We start from the raw sequence: 19,291 nt of genomic DNA, 5'->3' as shown, positions 1-19,291 counted from the left end.
GGAAGGAGACCAGCTTGCTCGGGGTTCCGGGACCGAGAGAGCAAACCGGGAAAGGAAACCAGCTTCGCCGCTGTTTGCTCTCTCGGTCCCGGAACCCCGAGCAAGCAGGTCTCCTTCCCTGCGGTTTGCTGGGTGGCTCCGGGACCGAGAGAGCAAACCGCGGCGTTCCCGGTTTGCTCTCTCGGTCCCGGAACCCCGAGCAAGCAGGTCTCCTTCCCTGCGGTTTGCTGGGTGGCTCCGGGACCGAGAGAGCAAACCGCGGCGTTCCCGGTTTGCTCTCTCGGTCCCGGAACCCCGAGCAAGCAGGTCTCCTTCCCTGCGGTTTGCTGGCTGGCTCCGGGACCGAGAGAGCAAACCGCGGCGTTCCCGGTTTGCTCTCTCGGTCCCGGAACCCCGAGCAAGCAGGTCTCCTTCCCTGCGGTTTGCTGGGTGGCTCCGGGACCGAGAGAGCAAACCGCGGCGAAGCTGGTTTCCTTTCCCGGTTTGCTCTCTCGTCCCGGAACCCCCCTTGAAGCCGCCCAACAGCGCTGCAGTGTGGCCACATCTAACACCACTTGCAGCGCTGGTTGCTGTAAGTGTGGCCACTCTGCAGCGCTGGCCCTATACAGCTGTACTAATACAGCTGTAACAACCAGCGCTGCAAAATTTTAGATGTAGACATGGCCACTATTAAACAAATTGCTTCTGTAGTGCCCCAGTTGTTTCTCAGCCAAAGGCATGAGGACTCAGGACCAAGAATTAAATATGTGTTGAATGCATGACATTGCATCAAACTTAGCAAGCAGAATTATCTGTCGTCTGTAACTAACTTACTACTTTATTTCCAAGTTTGAGATGTTGGGGGGAGGCCTGTTCTTTCCACGAAACCTGTGTGTAACTGCCAAAGGAATTATCTTACAGTTATTCACAGAAAAATGGGCTCCTGTCTAAAAACTTGATTTAAAATTTTAATAAAAGTTGCTAAAGAACATACTTTAAATCTATTAAAATTATATTTAAGTGAGGTCAAATATAATGGGTAAGGTATGATTTTGTTTAAAAATATATATTAAGAAAGTAAATGAGCATGAGTGATGGCAAAGAAATTAAAATGAATTCAGCCTACTGGAAGGATAAATTTTATCAAGCACATAAGCAAAAGCGTGTCAGTAACACACGAGGCAAGGTGATTATGTACCACATTATTGCTCCTGTTCATTATTGCGATTTGGTGGATTGCCTCAGTGAGTACCGTAAGGTTAAATAAAAGTTGTTGTTGGAATCAAGGAGAAAGTGGAGAAGCGGAAGAGAGAAAGAGACAGATGGAGGATAGAAAAGAGGAAAGTGGATAAGAAATGTTGTTGAGAGAAGGGAGTGAAATAATGAGGCCTTGGTAAGCAATATTCATGGTCTATGATGCGGCACTGTTCAGAAGTCCCTCGCAGAAAAATGAATTCATTCGGGTTATCTTCTCATAAGAGGGTAGCGTTCTCCAGGAGAGGGATTCAGGAGCTCTCCTGCTCCCTTTCACTCAAAGGAGGAGCAGTCTGGGGGGGTTAGTTTTGTTTTAAAAAGCAGACAAATTCAAATGTAATGACTGGTGATTAGATGTCATGGAAGGTTGTGACAGGAGAAGTCTTTCACCTGTATGTCAGCTGTTCCTTCTAGCACTGGTTGATAGTGACCCAAAGTAGTTCCCATGGAATAGCTGTTTGGTAGTCTTTTTGATTGATGGCACTCAGTAAAGAAGCCTAGGATTGATGGACCTGAAGACTGATCTATCCTCTCTTCCTATAGAGAAGAACCAAGACATGCTGGTGAGACAGCACAAAGAAGCTTTCACTGTCGTAGCTGGAGATATACCTGTTCTGTGGAATAACAGAGGAGTTTAATTCCTAGGGCTGAACACTTAGTGACAGAATTCCCTTTTCTCTCAACATGCAAACTTAGCAAAACTTATTTCCTGTCAATTTGCATGATTATTTCAAGTTCAGTTCTTTTGAAAAATAATGTTATCTACATATTTACATTAGTCCCAGTTTGTGGCTAATTTATTGTATCATTCATTGTTATTAACTATTTCACTTACTCAGTGCCTGGTCAAAGACTCGCTTGTGTGGAAAGCTGCAAAGCATGTTATTAATGGATTCTCTGCAGAATATAGAGTAGAGTAAATGGGCAGGGTCGCCCCACATCACAGCACACATATGTGCATGCGTTCAAAACTCCTGGGGTTCTCTTTATTCTCCATCTGGGAATAACCAAATGTAAACCATAGCCTAAGTTTCCTCATGGCTGGCTGGCTGTGTGTCCAGCCCTCCTGTCTCAGTTTTTCCTTTCTTTATACTGGGCACTCCTCGCGTAACTCAGCAGAATTGCTCTTCTCTCCCTCATAGCACCTGCCAGCTTCTTACAAGTAGGTTTTCTTACAGAGAAATGTACATTCTGGAAAAAATTCCTCTTTATTACAAAAAACAGGGAAACTTCTGGCTTTGTTTCTAAGGCAACACACCACCATATCTCCAGCCTTTAATTTCTGTTGGGTATCCAATTTATTCTTACTGCTATGCGAGGTTCCTTTGTCTTTTTTTCCTGTCTGGATTTGATCCTCTCTGCCTTTTGAATAAAGTACAGTTGCTGCTGCCTGGGTCTCACACCTGCGCCAGTCAATAGATGAGAGGCTGGATGTGGGAATAGGGCTGGGCCAACGCTGCAAAACATTGTTTCTATAAATTTCTGTTGACATTTTAAAGGAATTCATTGTAGCTCTCTGCTCGCCCCTTCCCAGAGGAGTCTTCACTAATATCGGAGCCAGTAAATTAACAGACCCAGCAAATTTTAAGCGAATACTGAAGAATATTCATGGGAAATTAATGTTAAATCTGCTGTCTCAGAGCATTTTCACAAGGGAGCTTATTCTAACCGATATATACGTCCAGTGGGGGCGGTACCAGGGGCTAGATGATGTATTGGTCTACATATCCATCCAGGAGAGGGAGGGGAATAAGGAGTCCCACTCAGCCCCTGCAGAGGAATAAGCAGGTGCTGCATACCTGCTTACATATCCCTGGAGCAGGAAATGGGGGTGGCTAGGAGGCACAGGGAATGGTGGATCCTCAGCGCCACTGGCCAGTGCAAATGAGTCGGTATGAGCAGTGTCATAACACTGGTCTACAATTTTTGAGAAGTCGTCTGCTTCAGAGATAAAATGTGCTATTTATTATGTATTTTGAAGTGCTGAATTCAAATATGACAATTAAAACAATTGATTAGCTACTGTTTCTAAGATATTTAAGTTTTTACATTTTATGTCTATGTATATTGTGTAGATAGTAGAGTTTTAATCATAAATTGTAAACCTAGGTCTTTTCATGTGTTTATGGTTGCTTTACATGATCATATTTCACCTGTCCTGTTTATGGAACACTTTAAAAATCAGCAAAAGGGTTATATAAATAAAATTGATTATGAAACAAAAGGCAAAAAACTATTATGTACATAGTTTAGTCCTATTCAGTGTCTACTCGGCGCTTCTTGGCTCGTCTCTTGTATTCATTAAATGGAGCATCTCTTGTCACTGTCCAGCAATAGTCTGCAAGCATTGATGGGCTCCATTTGCCCTGATAGCCTGCCTGTGGATTCCACTGCTGTAGTCTGGAGCCCGACAGCTCTGCCTTACTCTTGGGTAGTTCCAAATCCCTGACAAGGTCATTCAGTTCACCTTGTGTTATGAGGTGTGGTTCAGAGGAGGAGGATGGGAGAAAATGTGGTTCCTGTGACATTGATGGTGCAGGACCAGAAGTTTCATCCTCTTCCTCGTCTGACTCAAGTGAGAATGATTCGGGTGCATCAGGAACCGGCAGTCCTTCTCCGTGGGGTACTGGGCGTATAGCTGATGGAATGTTTGGATAATGCACAGTCCACTTTTTCTTCTTTGACACACCTTTCCCAACTGGGGGCACCATGCAGAAATAACAATTGCTGCTATGATCTGTTGGCTCTCTCCAAATCATTGGCACTGCAAAAGGCATGGATTTCCTTTTTCTGTTCAACCACTGGCGAAGATTTGTTGCACAAGTGTTGCAGCATATGTGTGGGGCCCACCTCTTGTCCTGATCTCCAATTTGGCAGCCAAAAGAAAGGTGATAGGCTTTCTTAACCATAGTGGTTAGACTGCGCTTTTGTGATGCAAAAGTCACTTCACCACAAACATAGCAGAAGTTATCTGCACTCTTCACACAAGTACGAGGCATCTCTGCTCACTTTGGCTAAACAGAAATGTGTCCCTTTGCAAAATCAAACACTTGACAAATAAGAGAGCACGACACTGTATGATTTCTAGAGCTGTTATAGGGCAATTTGTTCAGCAGAGTGATGTAAGCTTTGTTATGATTGCATCATCCATGACTTCTAGGAATAACATGATGCAATTCATATCATGTATGACACAATACCAGCTTCAGATTGCATCATTCATTGTTTTGCCTCAAAAGCAAATATTGTCCAAACCCAGTCATAGATTTATTCATAGATCCAGTCACAGATGTATTTTAGTCATTTCTGGTTTAAATTGAGATCCCTTCCCTTTATAACTCACTTCTCCTCCGCCATTCCCAAGTCAAGGGTCGTATATACTGACCCAATAGCATATCTTGAAAACTGGAGCCAATCAACAATTTTAAGCATCATTTTCATGCTCAGTGACCCAGAATTAGTAAAGTTGGACTACATTTATTTCTGAAGCATTTTGGCTGTAGAGCAGTGTAATTTGCTGCTGGGCTGGGTCCGGCCACCACCACCAGATTATCACCTCTTCCCCTCCCAGAGCAAGAGAAAAGCAGCGGAGGAATTGCAGAGGGTGTCTGAGTTCTAGTTTCTCCCCAGGGCTGCTGCTGGGGTGGTGCAGTTTATGCAACCCTTCTTCAGGGCTGCATCTAAATTCACAGCCCCATGTCCTAGATGATCGTCCACCCAGACTGTATTTTGAAAACTTGCTCCAAGCTGCTCACAAAGGAGCAAGAGATCAAGAAATGGTTCTGCCAATCTTTCTGGGTAATGGATGCATTCAAGAAAATTGCAACCTGCACGTGAACAATATGCAAAGAGAAAGAAAGGCAAAATTCACTATATTAGTTATTTCTTGCAGATATTCATCCATCTCCACTTAAGACCACGTGGCCTTCACTTGGGCCACAAGAAAATTCCTGGCAGGCCACACTTGGAGTAGAAACTCAAAAACATATTGAAATCTGAGAAGCCCATAGGGACATTAGCTGCAGATTTCTCCATTACACACAGTTTCTTCTTGTTGTTGTTCCAGTGCAGATGAAACTTGACTATGCAGCTGTTGTGAGTTGTAAAATATATTTTCCAAGAGGATCAATTAATTTGTATTTCATGAAACTGTATTTAACAAACAAACAGACCAAGAAAGTAACAACTCTTGTCTTTTTTCCAAACACTGAATTAAAATATTCTCTCACACTGGAACGTAATAGAGAGAGTGCCCTTTCAGCATGCAGATGTGCAGCAAAAAGAGCCTTGTTTTATGTCCCTGTGCACAGTTGTATGAACTCAGTGTACTCGCAAACACTTTTTGGGGGTAGAGGACTGTGACATGAATTAATGTCAAAGCAAATGAAGTAAAATGACCAGGCAGAGAATCAGTTGCAACACTGCTGATGATCCCGTACATTGCAGATCTGTTATTGACCATCTAATTATCTTTGGGAAATTGTGCTTTCAGCAAGCAGGCCTTTTATCCTGAATTCATATTTCTGTAACAACTACTGGTGTAAGTCAATATTCAGAGGAGCAAAATGGTGTCTGGGTCTTATACTGTACTGTATAGTCAAAGGAACACACGTTTTCCCAAGCAGGCTGTTCAATGAGCTGCAGTGGACCTGATTCAATTGCTTTGAGCAGAGTTAAGCCAAGGTGAATTTGGCCCACTATCTGCACATGGAAACTATGCACTTCAGTACGAAACAGATTTACACCTAGTTTTAGCATTCATGGTAGGACATTCAGAAGAGCAGCAGAGTCTGATTTTTTTTTTCTTTTTCCAGTCCAAGCACCTCTGCTGTCTTTAATAGACATTGTGTGGGCAAGATTTTCTATCATGGTTGCTTAATTTGCATCTACAAAATCTGCATGTGCCAAACCCTGGTGTTTGCACTCTCAGGTTAGATGGCGACAGGCATAGAAATCTACTCCCTGGAGCCAACATGCATCCAGATTTTGCAAAAGCACTGGATGTGCCTGCCTGCCCCTTGGGGCACTTATCCTGTGAATATTTCCACACATGGGTAGTCCCCCCTGACTCGGTGTGAGTATTTGAATCGTATGGTTGCAGGTACAAAGCCTTTATTGGTTCTTTGGAGATGCCCATGCCTGAAAAGAGGGTCCTGTAGTTGATATTAAATTTTTGTATTAAGACTTCAATTTTTCATTACTACTTAGCACTCATATAGAGCAGATCAGCCCCTCCCACACTAAACGCTCTGGGAGGGAGCCCATGTTGTCTGACCAGGTGGGAAGAGTTCTGCTTCCTCTCCATCCTCCCTCCCAAGAGTGTAGGACCTGCCTGCAAACCTGGTAGATGATCCCCTGGGTATAAGGGCCATCCCTGTGAAGGCTCTGTTCCTCTGCTCAGGCCCTGATCCCTGGTGTGGCTCCCTCTAGCTCCCTGACAGCATGTCTGTACTGGAGCTGTGCTGGCAGAGCCTGCAGTGGCTCTCAGGGCTCCTGGAAAGCTCCATGGAAAAGGAAATACTCCTAGGTATACGTTGCCTTTCCTTGGTAAGATATGTGTGGCCGGAGGAGGGATGCTGTGCGTTCCCTTTGGCCCAACTTCCAGCCTGCACAATCTCCCCCCCGCCCGTCCTCCGCTCCCCAGACCATGCAAAGTGCCCGCTGTAGGGTCTCAGTGGAGAACTGGAAACAGTGCCACAGAGCTGGCTTATCAGCCCCGTGTGTGGAGACAGTCATCTCTAGTATTGATCTAAGGGTGACGATTTGGCCTATTGTGCTTGAAACCTCCAAAGTGTTTTGCAAACCCCAATAGCGCTGTGAGGCAGGTGGGTATGTTTCCTAGACACCTGTTTGTTTGATGCCACATAATAATAACAGTTACATTTAAAAGTGTTATAGGCACTCAAAAGGAACATTAAATCCTCTCGTTTCTTCCTTGTAATTAAAATAACTCCTGATGAAAAATAGCACACTGTGGCTCTAGAATGAACCTATTCTGCTTTCTCTTACTCTTCAGAAATTGAAGCAAAGGAAGCGTGTGACTGGTTACGAGCTGCTGGATTTCCACAATATGCTCAGCTCTATGAGGGTACGTTGTTGTTATTTCTATTACTCCTAAAGTGTATTGGACATCTCAGCAGACACAGACCTGGTCTAAAATGTTTACAATCTACAGTGTTGCCAACTGTTGTGATTTTTATCCTGAATCTCACAATATTTAGTGATTTTTCTTAGAGCGCCAGCTCCTGGACTCATGTGACTATGTGAAAATCTCAGCTTTCATTTTTTTAAACGGTATATTTCTAGCCCTCATGTTTGCAGAGGAAAGCTTGAAAATGTGGCCTGAATGAGCCCCCAAGTTCAAAAACCAGGATGCAAATAAAAAGAAAACAAAATATATATTATTTTACTCTCATTAATTTTAAGACCAGCTGATGATTTTGGGGGCCTGACTCATGATGTTGAATACTTGAGGTTCGCAATACTGTATCTAATGTCCTGCTTCTACAAATTGCTCAGATAAATCCCTCCACATGCACAGAGCTGCTTGCGAATCACAGCCTAAGTTTAGACATAACTTCTAGTTAGACTTGTCATAATCAGTGAATTGGGAGGAACAAGGGAGGAAAGGAGAGACAAGAAGGATGAAAATTAAGAGCTCTGTTCTTTTAACACACTGATAGGAAATAGGACACTCAGAAATCCAATAAAGAAAAATTATTGTTATAGAAAAGAAAACACAAAATATGTGGAAAATGCAAACTCTCTGTCAAGCTGGTTGTAAATCTTCTAACCTGAGCTTCCCACATTTGTGTGACTCGCAGTGGAAGGCAAAGCCAGCAACCAGAGCAGTGAAAATTCAGATCCAAGGGGTGCTGAACCACTGCCCCAGAAGTGGGTGAAGTTAGTGTAGCCAGCAGCGGTAGGATGAGACTCTTCCCTCTGGCTTCTCCTGCTGGTGGGAGGCCTTCTCTCCTCCCAGCTGCTGTTTGGCAGCTTCTCCAGGAGGAAGTGGAAGAGTTTAGTCTTGCTGCTGCACACAACAAACAGCACAGTAGGGGCTAGGATTGGCTTCCTCTTGTTTCCCTCCCACATAGCTCAAAATTGGGGGGAAATTATTGCTGTTGCCCCCACCTGAAGGTTGGGGAAAGGGAAGAAGAATGTTCTCCTCACCCTGCACCCTCTGCCCCAGTAACTGTGATGAACATCCACAATTCCCTTAAAGTCAATAGGAGCCAAAGGTACTCAACATCTAATAAAACCAGCTGGAGTATAGTCATGGTTCTGGGATCCATCCGACTGTTACAGAAACACAATAATTTTTGTGCACCCAAATAACTTTTCATTACAATTGTCAGTTTCCAGCATTTCCATCTTGTTTTTTAAATTTCAGACTAATATTTGGGGTGACTAGTATGGTCAGCTCACTTCTCATCTGTTGCTTGAGTTACCCTTTGTTTAAACTCTTTGTGCATTGTGCTAACAAAATAGTCAAACCATTTCTACTGCATGGTAAAGTCTGCCTCGCAAATATTTCCCTGACTCACTAGGATGGGAGTGGATGGCCTTACTGCCCATGTTGATGATTAAAGTGTTGTGGTAATTCTCAGATCTCATTTTTTGGGGATAGTGATCAGGTAGCAACGCTAAGCATCTAATATCTTCTTATAGCCAGAAGCAAACATGTCACTGTCTCTTTGGTTCACAGGACTGTCAACTCCCTTTTTAATATAAAAAATAAAATTATGTGAAGTGACCAAACAAGTCCTGGATGTCATACAGGGAAACAACTAAGGCCAAGTGAAATAAGTCTCTGCTGATAAAACACATGCAGTGCATCTTTGAAATAAACTGTTTCCATTTGAATAAAAAGTAATTGGTTTAATACTAAATCTCCCTTTTACAGATTCCCAGTTTCCTATTGACATTGGGGCTGTAAAGAAAGATCATGACTTTCTCGACAAGGACCTTGTAGAACCCCTTTGCAGGTAAATAACATCCACTGTTTCTTTTTTTGGTATCTTAAGAACCTTGGTGGATTTTTGTTTTGAAATTAGTGGCTCAGCCTCAGAGATGTTTGTTTGTCCTTGTTAATTAAATGGGTGTAATCCAGGGGTAGGCAACCTATGGCATGGGTGCTGAAGGTGGCACGTGAGCTGATTTTCAGTGGCACTCACACTGCCTGGGTCCTGGCCACCAGTCCAGGGGGGCTCTGCATTTTAATTTAATTTTAAATGAAGCTTCTTAAACATTTTAAAAGCCTTATTTATTTTAGATACAACAATAATTTAGTTCAATATTACAGAGTTATAGAAAGAGACCTTCTAAAAATGTTAAAATGTATTACTGGCACATGAAACCTTAAATCAGAGTGAATAAATGAAGAGTCGGCACACCACTTCTGAATGGGTGCCAACCCCTGTAATTTGTAGTTTTTTCAGAATAAATGCTAGAAACCTGGATTCATTTCTCTCTCAAAAAATCCTACAGCAGGGGCCAGTTTGCTCCCTGAAAATTCACAAGATTTAAAAAGGGCCCAAATCTATCAGCCCATCTCATCAATGGAGTGAGTCTGGCTGCCTTTTGAAGAGAACAGCACCAGCAAACCCAGCATAAATTAAGGATCTGTGTGTGGGTAACACCTGGGTAACTCTGCCCCTGGCTGCCACAAACATGAAGAAACCCCATTGCCCAGAACCTTCTTCCCTCTGACAGCAAGGATGGCTCTCGTGCTACTATGCTACCATTGGCTCCCAGTTGTTGTTGTTGTTTGTTTAATTGTAGTACCGCAGCCCTAGTCAGTGACCAGTACCTCATTGTGCTAGTGTAACTCCAACAGCCCCCCATCGTTGGCAGGCGGGATCAAACCTGGGACCTCTGGAATTAAATGCACGAGCCTCTACCACATGAGGTAAAAGCCATATGCCTGTTAACTAAGGTTGTAGAGCAGACTCATTAATATCTCTCTCTCTAAGTGGTCTCCGAGCTACTAGTTGGGACAGAACACCACACCAAGGAGGTGTGTGGGTTACACCAGGTGCTGTATAAACACCCAGTTGCAGATGCTCACAGCTCTAACTCTCTGGCAAGGGTGATGTGTTTCTGTTTGTGTCGCATTTTGTTCTTTGCCTGTTGGGAATGTGCCACACACGGCTTCTGCTTTGCCCCACCTTAACCCCTCACCAGCTGTGGAGCACTGACCTTGTGGTAGTCCTGGAAAAGGACTTTGGGTGGGGAGAGGAAATGACACTGCAAAGGCACTGACTGCTCCCCTTTTCTTTCTCCCGTGTTCCACTTGGGCTGGTTTCTGCTACTCTCCACCTGCGTGGGTACAAGGGTGCATCTGGCCCATAATAAAGCAGGGTCCACTACATGAAACTGCAGCTTTCACAATGTCAGTAACACATTAAGCCTGGAAGTGATTATTGGTTCCAGACATCTTAGACCCACTGCATGCAAGGAGTGATGAGCCTGTGGCAGGGGACTTCAGAGCGGGGTTTGGGAGAAGCCAGTGGAAAAGGTCCCTCAGGATACATCTACACTCGAACTGGGGATGTCATATCCAACAAGGGTAGATGTACAGGCACTGGCATGCTAGAATAGAAGTGTAACTGCAGTAGATTGCACAGATATTCAGGATATGACTGTGCTGCTCTCTGAGCTCTGTTGGGCTCGGCTCTCCAGCAGAGGGGCTTGAATGTGCCCGTGGAGTCTGCCAGGCTCCTATGTCGAGGTTCATTTTTGATTGATGGGGGAACAAAGTGGTGGTGGTATCACCCAAAGGCCACCTATTTGTGGCATGAAAACATGGCCTCACTCACAGTAAATTATGCAGGTATGTGATCCTGCCTCTCCTTTCTTACATGACTAATTAAATAGTTAACAGTGCTGACATTTAAATTATGATCATTGGGCATCTGAGTTAACACCTCACTGAGATTAGTGGGGCAGTTCACATTAGCAGAGCTGCTGTTCCGAGCTCTGTGCAAACGCACAAAAACATCCATGCAGCAATCACACCCGGCTAACATTTTTGAGGATGTGTTTGCAACCGGAACAGTTAGAGACCTGTTTTTAAATGGAAGATGAGAGCCTGGAGAACAAAGTAGCAGCTGGAGAGGTGTGTCATCGTTCCACCATAACATGGGGCTGTGTTCTAGGCTCTGCTATATAGTCTACGGCAGAGGTGGCCAACTTCTGGCTCCAGGGCCACATGCGGCTCTTCAGAGGTTAATATGCTGCTCCTTGTATAGGCACCGACTCTGGGGCTGGAGCTACAGGCACCAACTTTCCAATGTGCCGGGGTGCTCACTGCTCAGGCCCTACCCCCAGTCTACCCCTTCCCTGAGCCTGCCGTGCCATTGCTCCTTCCCTCCCCCAACTCCAAGCCTCCTGCACCCCATGAAACAGCTGATCGGGAGGTGCAGGTTGGGAGTGGGAGGCGCTGATCGGCGGGGCTGCTGGTGAGTGGGAGGCGGGGCCCGGGCCAGCCCTCATGGGGAGATGGGGTGAGAGTGCCACCCAGCCCCACTCTGCCTCCAGCCCAGCTCTGCCTCCAACCCCAACTCAACTCCACCCTCTGCTCCGCCCCCAGCCCAGTTCTGCCTCCAACCCCAGCTCCACTCCACCCCCTGCTCCACTCTAGCCCAGCTCTGGCCTCATTCTCCATCCCCAGGCCAGCTCCACCCCTAGCCCCAACTCTTTCCTCATCCCCAGTTCTGCCCCCAGCTCCACCTCCAGCCCAAGCTCCTCTGCTGAGGAAGAAGACTATGTGTAATTGTGGGGGGGGCAGGAAACATGTTCCATTGCTAGTAAGGGTGGGGGGAAGCAACAAGAAAAATTTGGGCACCACTAGTCTAATCCATAGCTGTATGGGGAGAATAAAGACTGTATCTACCATACAGGCAAGGACAGAACCATTGTTCTGCCAGAGGTTAAATTGTTTGGAAGGATATCTTTTCAGATCCCAGATTTTCATTGTAATATGATCAACTCTTAGCTGAGAGCTGTTGGGTGCATCTGGCTGACGATATTTGTGTCCCAAGGTCTATACATAGACATACCTTTCTGACAAGTTTCTGTGTTAAATTGGAGCAAATGGAACCTTGCTGGCCCACAACTGTACTTAATTTCTCCAAATGGAGAGGCCTCATACCCAACAAGAGAGCCTCTCAGAAATCATTATTGTCAATATTTTAATTGTTATACTGACCTAGTGGGACCTCTGAGGGACAGGGGAAGGGTCAGTTTTTATTTCCCTGTATTCAGTGGCCCATATGAATGAGTGTGCTCAATTTCAAGATTCTATTTCAACAGGAACAATGAATTGTGCTGGCCCAGTCACACACTAACAAGCATCTGTATTTTATTAGCTATCACATTTTTCAAAACCATGCAGTATACTTTAACCCCCCATAGCTTATCTGACCAGGCCCTCCCAGTGCTCTGTGATGGCTGAGGCATTACACAAGATACATGCTGGGGTGTCATGTAAGAAACACCTGGCCATGACATTCACTTGTACAATGGAAAACAAAGAAAGGCAACTATTATTTGTGTGTGCTGAATGTCCCTCATAGGGCCCAATCTCAAAACTCCCACTGACTTCAAAAGAATGCATGACCAAGCCTTTAGCCTGATTAGTGAGACATTCAGCTCAACTACATAGATTTTTCATTTGCAGTGTAACTTTGAAGCTGAAGTATCAGAGCAGCTCTTTAGACCAAGCGGAGTTTGAACTCTGGACCCTGTCACGCAGACTTTTACCGCTAGAACTTAGGGTCTGAATTTCTCAGCTTTTGTGAACAGAAGTCAGCCGTTTAACTTTATTTCAACAATGTTTTTTGTGTTATAATATAGTGTAAAAGAGAATATGAGAGACATCACAAAGAAAGCACTTTCTTATAGGGTAGCTAGTAGCAACCTCTATTCAGAAAGCCTAGCATTCCCATTTTATAAATTCTAGTGATTTTCTTTTTGAGCTACTCTAATACCTCCATTGTTTGCAACAGGCCTTCTAAATTTGGCAGGGGGAAAGCCCTCAGGTTAGAGAAGTACCTTTTCTTTGTCCCATGAGATTTTATTCAGGTTTTATTGAGATATAAATGATAGGAAATCATTGTTTCCTTTCTCTCATTTGCATTCCTGAGGTAAAATTTGTCAGATAGCCAAAATAGTAATTGAACATTAACATTCTGTGTCTGGGTCTACTTCCAAAGCAGCAACAACAGACACTGATTTGGGAAGATGTGTGAACTTCCAGAGCAACTGTTGGAGGAAAAGAGCCAGGCCAAGTTCCACCTGCCTTCTCCCTAACTCATCACATGGCCCCAGTGGCCCAGCAGTGGAGCAGGATCTCTCTCAACTAGTTTGTTCTGGGCCTGGCTCTCCCCAAGCAACTCCCGGACCCACAACCTGGCTCCAGTGGACAGTCCCTCATTGAGAGATAACAGCTTTCTCTTGCTACTGCCATCTGAAATTAGTCCTGTAGCCCAAGTGGCATAAGTATATATTAGTGGTGAAAAATCAGCATTCAACTCCTGCTTGTGAGGCATGGTGGAGGCTGTTACAGCTGTGTGTAATAGTCTGTTTTTACCTTTTTCCTTTAAAAGAACTCTAGGAAATAATGTGCAAATAAACTGCTTTAAAAAACATTATTTAGGTTGCACAATCTAGCACTTAAATGCTTGACTTTGCAATATGAATAGCATTCTTTTAACATGTTGTTTTTCATGTAAATACATTGACCAAGTTTTTTAACGTGTGTAATTTTTGAGTCTTAAACTACCGTTTAGGCCCCTAAATAAGTGCTCTTATTTTCAAAAGTGTGAAGCACTCATCAACCCCTACTGAATTCAATATTTTAAACTGTGGCCATTCATTCTTTACATAGTTACTCTCTATTTCATAGCTTATAATTGCTCCAAGGGGCACTATATAGAGATTATTATACTGGCAAGGATTGTTTAAATGTATATTATATACTCAATACTCTACAGTGTTAGTACAGAATTCCAGAATTTTTAAAACTTGGGTTTTGAAAAAAAAATTGTTCAAGGTGCCATTAGAACATCAAGGCACAGTAAAAACCCAATCCAGTTCTATTAAAGGCAATAGACAGGCTCCTAATAGTTTCAGTGAGGTTTGAATCAAGCCCCAAGACATATACAGCATATTGTAAAGTCTAAGAACGTAAGAATGGCCATACTGGGTCAGACCAAATGTCCATCCAGCCCAGTATCCTGTCTACTGACAGTGACCAGTGCCAGGTGTCCCAGAGGGAATGACTCTAACAGGTAATGATCAAGTGATCTCTCTCCTGCCATCCATCTCCATACTCTGACAAACAGAGGCTAGGGACACCATTCCTTACCCATCCTCGCTAATAGCCATTTATGGACTTAACCTCCGTGAATTTATCTAGTTCTCTTTTAAACGCGGTTATAGTCCTAGCCTTCACAACCTCCTCAGGTAAGGAGTTCCACAGGTTGACTGTGCACTGTGTGAAGAACTTCCTTTTATTTGTTTTAAACCTGCTACCCATTAATTTCATTTGGTGGCCCCTAGTTCTTATATTATGGGAACAAGTAAATAAGTTTTCCTTATTCATTTTCTCCATATCAGTCATGATTTTATATACCTCTGTCACATCCCTCTAGTCTCCTCTTTTCCAAGCTGAAAAGTCCTAGCCTCTTTAATCTCTCCTCGTATGGGATCCATTCCAACCCCCTAATCATTTTAGTTGCCCTTCTCTGAACCTTTTCTAATGCCAGTATATCTTTTTTGAGATGAGGAGACCACATCTGTATGCAGTATTCAAGATGTGGGCATACCACGAATTTATATAAAGGCAATAAGATATTCTCCATCTTATTCCCTATCCCTTTTTTAATAATGACAGGTTTCAGAGTAGCAGCCATATTAGTCTGTATCCACAAAAAGAACAGGAGTACTTGTGGCACCTTAGAGACTAACAAATTATTTGAGCATAAGCACACAGAACATGAAACAATGGATGTTACCATACACACTCTAACGAGAGTGATCAGTGAAGGTGAGCTATTACCAGCAGGAGAGAAAAAAACTTTTTGTAGTGGTAATCAAAATGGTCCATTTGAAGCAGTTAACAAGAAGTTATGAGGAATGGGAGTGGAATAAAAAACATGGGGATATAGTTTTACTTTGTGTAATGACCCTAAAAGTCGCAATATTACAACAAAAAAAACTTCCAAAACCCACTCCAACAAGAGGCTGCTGAATTGGAATTAATTTGCAAAATGGACACCATTAAATTAGGCTTGAATAAAGACTGGAAGTAGATGGGTCATTACACAAAGTAAAACTATTTCCTCATGTTTATTTTCCCCACACACACACTGTTCCTCACAACTTCTGTTTACGCCTTTCTCCAGTCTTTTATTTTAGAGTTCCTAGAAGGTGCTGGATTGATAGCACTGGAAAACGAAATCTTGTGTTTAGCCATGGAACTGGTACAGCAGGGTCCTTGGCAGTGCAAGCTTTCCCACATCACCTCTGGGATGAGAACCTCACTGAGGGCAGGTCTATACCATTGCTTAAGTTGGTGTAACTTAAGTCGCTCAGGGGTGTGAAAAAGCCACCTCCTGAGCGAAGCAAGTTACATTGACCTAGCACCATCCACATTGCTCTCCCGCCAGCATAGCTTCCTCCTCTCACGGAGGTGGAGTAATTATGCCGACAGGAGAGCACTCTCCAATTGGCATAGCGCATTTTCACCAAACGCACTACAGCAGCACAGTGTCCTCAGTGTTCAGTCCTTGGCTTCTATGCAGAGTTTCCTAACACGGGATCAGATGTCCCCCTCCCATAGACTAACTCATAATAGGAGGCTAGGCTGCTGGCAAAGTTTCCTGCAGATTGTCCCCTTGAGAAGCCACAGAGTTTGGGGGGCTGAGTTTTCTCAAACCCACGTATCTTAGAGATAAAGGTGTCACAGCAAAGGGTGCCCCAGATCAGCAGGGGCCTAGGTGGCTGACCCCTCCATGCTATGCAATTGCACTTAGTGCTTCCTGGCAGCATAGCTTCTGCGTCACCTTGGCATGCCGTTGGCTGGGTTCCCCTGCAGCTGCTACTAAGCAGCTGCAGTCCAAACCCAAATGGAGTTAATACAGTTCCAAGCCACTTGAAAGATGTCTGAGGATAATCTGGAAGGCTGTTTAAGAGGGACAATAGGACACCCACTGGGCTGCCCAATTACACAGCTTCTGCTGTACTATATTATTATTTATTTATTAATCACTGTTTGGTGCTGTGCATGACACAAAAGGAAGACAGTTCCTGAGGCTGAAGAGCTTACAGTATGAAAGACAGGAACAACAAAAATTGAATGCCTAGGTACTATATCAGAGATATATGACGTTAATGATTCAAATTGCGCTGCAATTGTGCTGTGAAGGACACATTAAATTGATGTCAGTGTTGCTATTTTTATAGTATGATCTGCAAGCTTTCCCCAAATTCTGTGCAGCTTTCCTGACAAGTGTTTTGGTACATCCATAAATATTTTTAAAAGCTCAACCCTCCTGAACTAAACTCTGGATTGTTTATTTGGCATGGATTTTACTGTATTTCCTTCAAGCTCAGATGTCATGTTTTGTTAAAGTTCTAACTATACAGCCCTCTCCCATGACTTGAGGGACTGACCTGAAAGTGTAGGTAGCATCTCAGTGGCCTCTCTCTCTTTGATCAGAACATCAGTGACAGCCTTTTTGCCGTCAGAGCCTTTTGTTTCTGTGAGGGTTTGGCTATCATTCATGTAACGGATATAAGCAGATGGGGAAAGCTATCTGCTGCCATTGGCACATCAACAGCGTGTGAGAAGTTCAAACAGACTGGATTTAATTTCAGATGCCGGTAACAGGAAAGCTAATAAATCTGATCATTGGTCCTCTAATTTCACAAGCAGAATCTTTTCACAATATTGGAAGAACCTCAGAAAGCATGCCATTGTTTTATAGATGGCTAAATCTAAAAGCAGGGGTTGAGTTCCTGGTTCCTATTAGAAGATAGTTCTGTGTTTTGATGGAGTGGGTTCAGAAAGCAGTCATCATAATACTGTAGCTTTCTCTGTCTCCAATCCAGCTAAGTAATCAGATCAACTCTTCCACTTCAGTACTGACATAATCCTTGCGTTCTGATAGGGTCAGTGAAAAACGAATTGCTTTTGTTTTCATTGTTTGTTTGACCAAATTATTTCAGTATCTTTCCACAAGGGAGCTGGAGGCCTCTTTTAAAATATTGAGACAAATTGTGCCTTTGGTTACACCAGAGCAATGCCATAGAATTCAGTGGGGTATCTGAATATAAATGAGGGCAAAATTTAAGCCATCATCTATAGGATCCTACTTCCCCTTCTCCCATGTATAATTATTTTCTCATTTGTTCTTCAAGTGCATGTCACATTGCACTGATGGCAAGGAGAGACTTTGCCCCTTGAATCTTGAATGTTTCCTTTTTCTACTCCATTTTCTCCTCTTCATCAGTTGCAGATAGGTGATGAACACAGGGCTCCTTTTTAAACTATTTAGAAAGCTGCTGGCAAAATCACCTCTTGAGATGTGTGGAGACACAAAGTTTACACTGTCCCTCAGCTTTTCAGCAGATACCTCTCCAGTGCCCATTCTCCTGCTGACTTCTGGAGTTAAAGATTGATGACCTGATTGAGGTACTGAGCAATTTCAGAGAGAATTGCAGATTCCCAGTAGCGCTGAATATCAGGTCAGGAAATCACCTCTAAAAACTTGAGTCTATCAGTTAGCTACCTGGTACAGTCACACAGAAAGATGAGCTGATTTTGCAGGAGTGTATTGGCTTATTCCATTTTGAAGTGACAATAACACCATAGCAACTTTATTTAGATAGGCTCGAAGTGCTAAGCTAGTGAGTATAAATGGGGCATGGTGACAGCTCCTCCTCCTCCCCTCAATTTGTCCAAGAAAGGACTAACCTGGTGTAGGTGCTTAACTCTAGGAGAGGGTTCACAGCTGTGAATCCCAAGCAGAGGGAGGCACCTCCTTTTAGGTGCCAAACATCCTTTGAGGGGCAGGGTTTATGGCAAACCCATCTTTTTGACATTTCCTATTGGCTAGGTTAGGTGGCTCCCCACTCAGCATGCTGGCTGTTGTGAATCCTATTCTTAAGCAACTAACTCTCCCCATGCAGTGTATAGGGAGCCTGGGTGCCTAACTCAGGACTGAGGTTTCTCCTAGGTGGCAGAGTGCCTAGAAGTTAGGCTTTGCAATTCTGACTCTAAGTCCCCTTTGTGGATCGAGCCCTAAATGCCTAACGTGAAGAATCAAATCTTAAATGAACTTTTTGTGGTTCTAATAAATCCTTTGGGATCTCATAACATTTGTTAGGGGGTTTAGAATGATAACATTATACACACAGTGGGCAAGTCACATTTTCACTCTGTGCCTCATTTAAGCCAGCTGTAAAATGGGTTTAATGATCTTTGTAGCCTTTATAAAATGCTTTGTGATGGGTGGATGAAAAGCTAGGCATTAGGTAGTGACAGTGGTGACATGCCCTTCTGATTCACAAGTCTGTAGCATGAACAAAATGAAGTGTAGTGAATCCTGCTGTGTAAAGTTACAACCCCAGAAGCAGATGAGAGGATAACTTTTGAAATCATGAGAAGTCATGCTCTTGAATTAGTGGGATGCTAATTTTTTGATTTTGCTTTATCTCTAGACGACTGAACACATTGAACAAGTGTGCCTCAATGAAACTCGATGTGAACTTCCAAAGGAAAAAGGCAAGTATCTTTGTTCTTACCATTGTAATGAGAACTCCTGCAATCAGGCCCCAAATCAAGAAAGCACTTAAGTTTAAGTTAAGCATGTTTAACTCTAAGCATGTATTTAAGTGCTATCCTGAATAGGGATGGTTTCCTGATCAGGGCCTTTAAATGTGGATTAAAAATAAATAGCTGTGAATAGTACAGCAGAGTCAGTGTTAAAAGACTTACATAGACACATGCAGTAATTTAAATGTTATATATGTTCAGTTCCAGTCAAGG

The 19,291-nt window shown here is 43.5% G+C and overlaps 1 protein-coding gene across 6 annotated transcripts in view; it reads left to right on the top strand.

The window, feature by feature from the left end:
* Positions 1–19,291, top strand: part of STARD13 (StAR related lipid transfer domain containing 13) — a 521,076-nt gene that overhangs the window by 463,565 nt on the left and 38,220 nt on the right. For all 6 annotated transcript variants that reach the window (XM_030563204.1, XM_030563196.1, XM_030563239.1 and 3 more), the window contains 3 exons: positions 7,250–7,321; positions 9,140–9,221; positions 18,964–19,027. In XM_030563204.1, coding sequence (XP_030419064.1) covers positions 7,250–7,321; positions 9,140–9,221; positions 18,964–19,027 — 218 coding nt within the window. The remainder of the gene's footprint in view (positions 1–7,249; positions 7,322–9,139; positions 9,222–18,963; positions 19,028–19,291) is intronic.

Source organism: Gopherus evgoodei, chromosome 1 (genome assembly GCF_007399415.2).
Source record: "Gopherus evgoodei ecotype Sinaloan lineage chromosome 1, rGopEvg1_v1.p, whole genome shotgun sequence".
NCBI lineage: Eukaryota > Metazoa > Chordata > Testudines > Testudinidae > Gopherus > Gopherus evgoodei.
The sequence above is the reverse complement of the archived record's forward strand: the minus strand, read 5'-3'. Positions and strand labels throughout refer to the sequence as shown.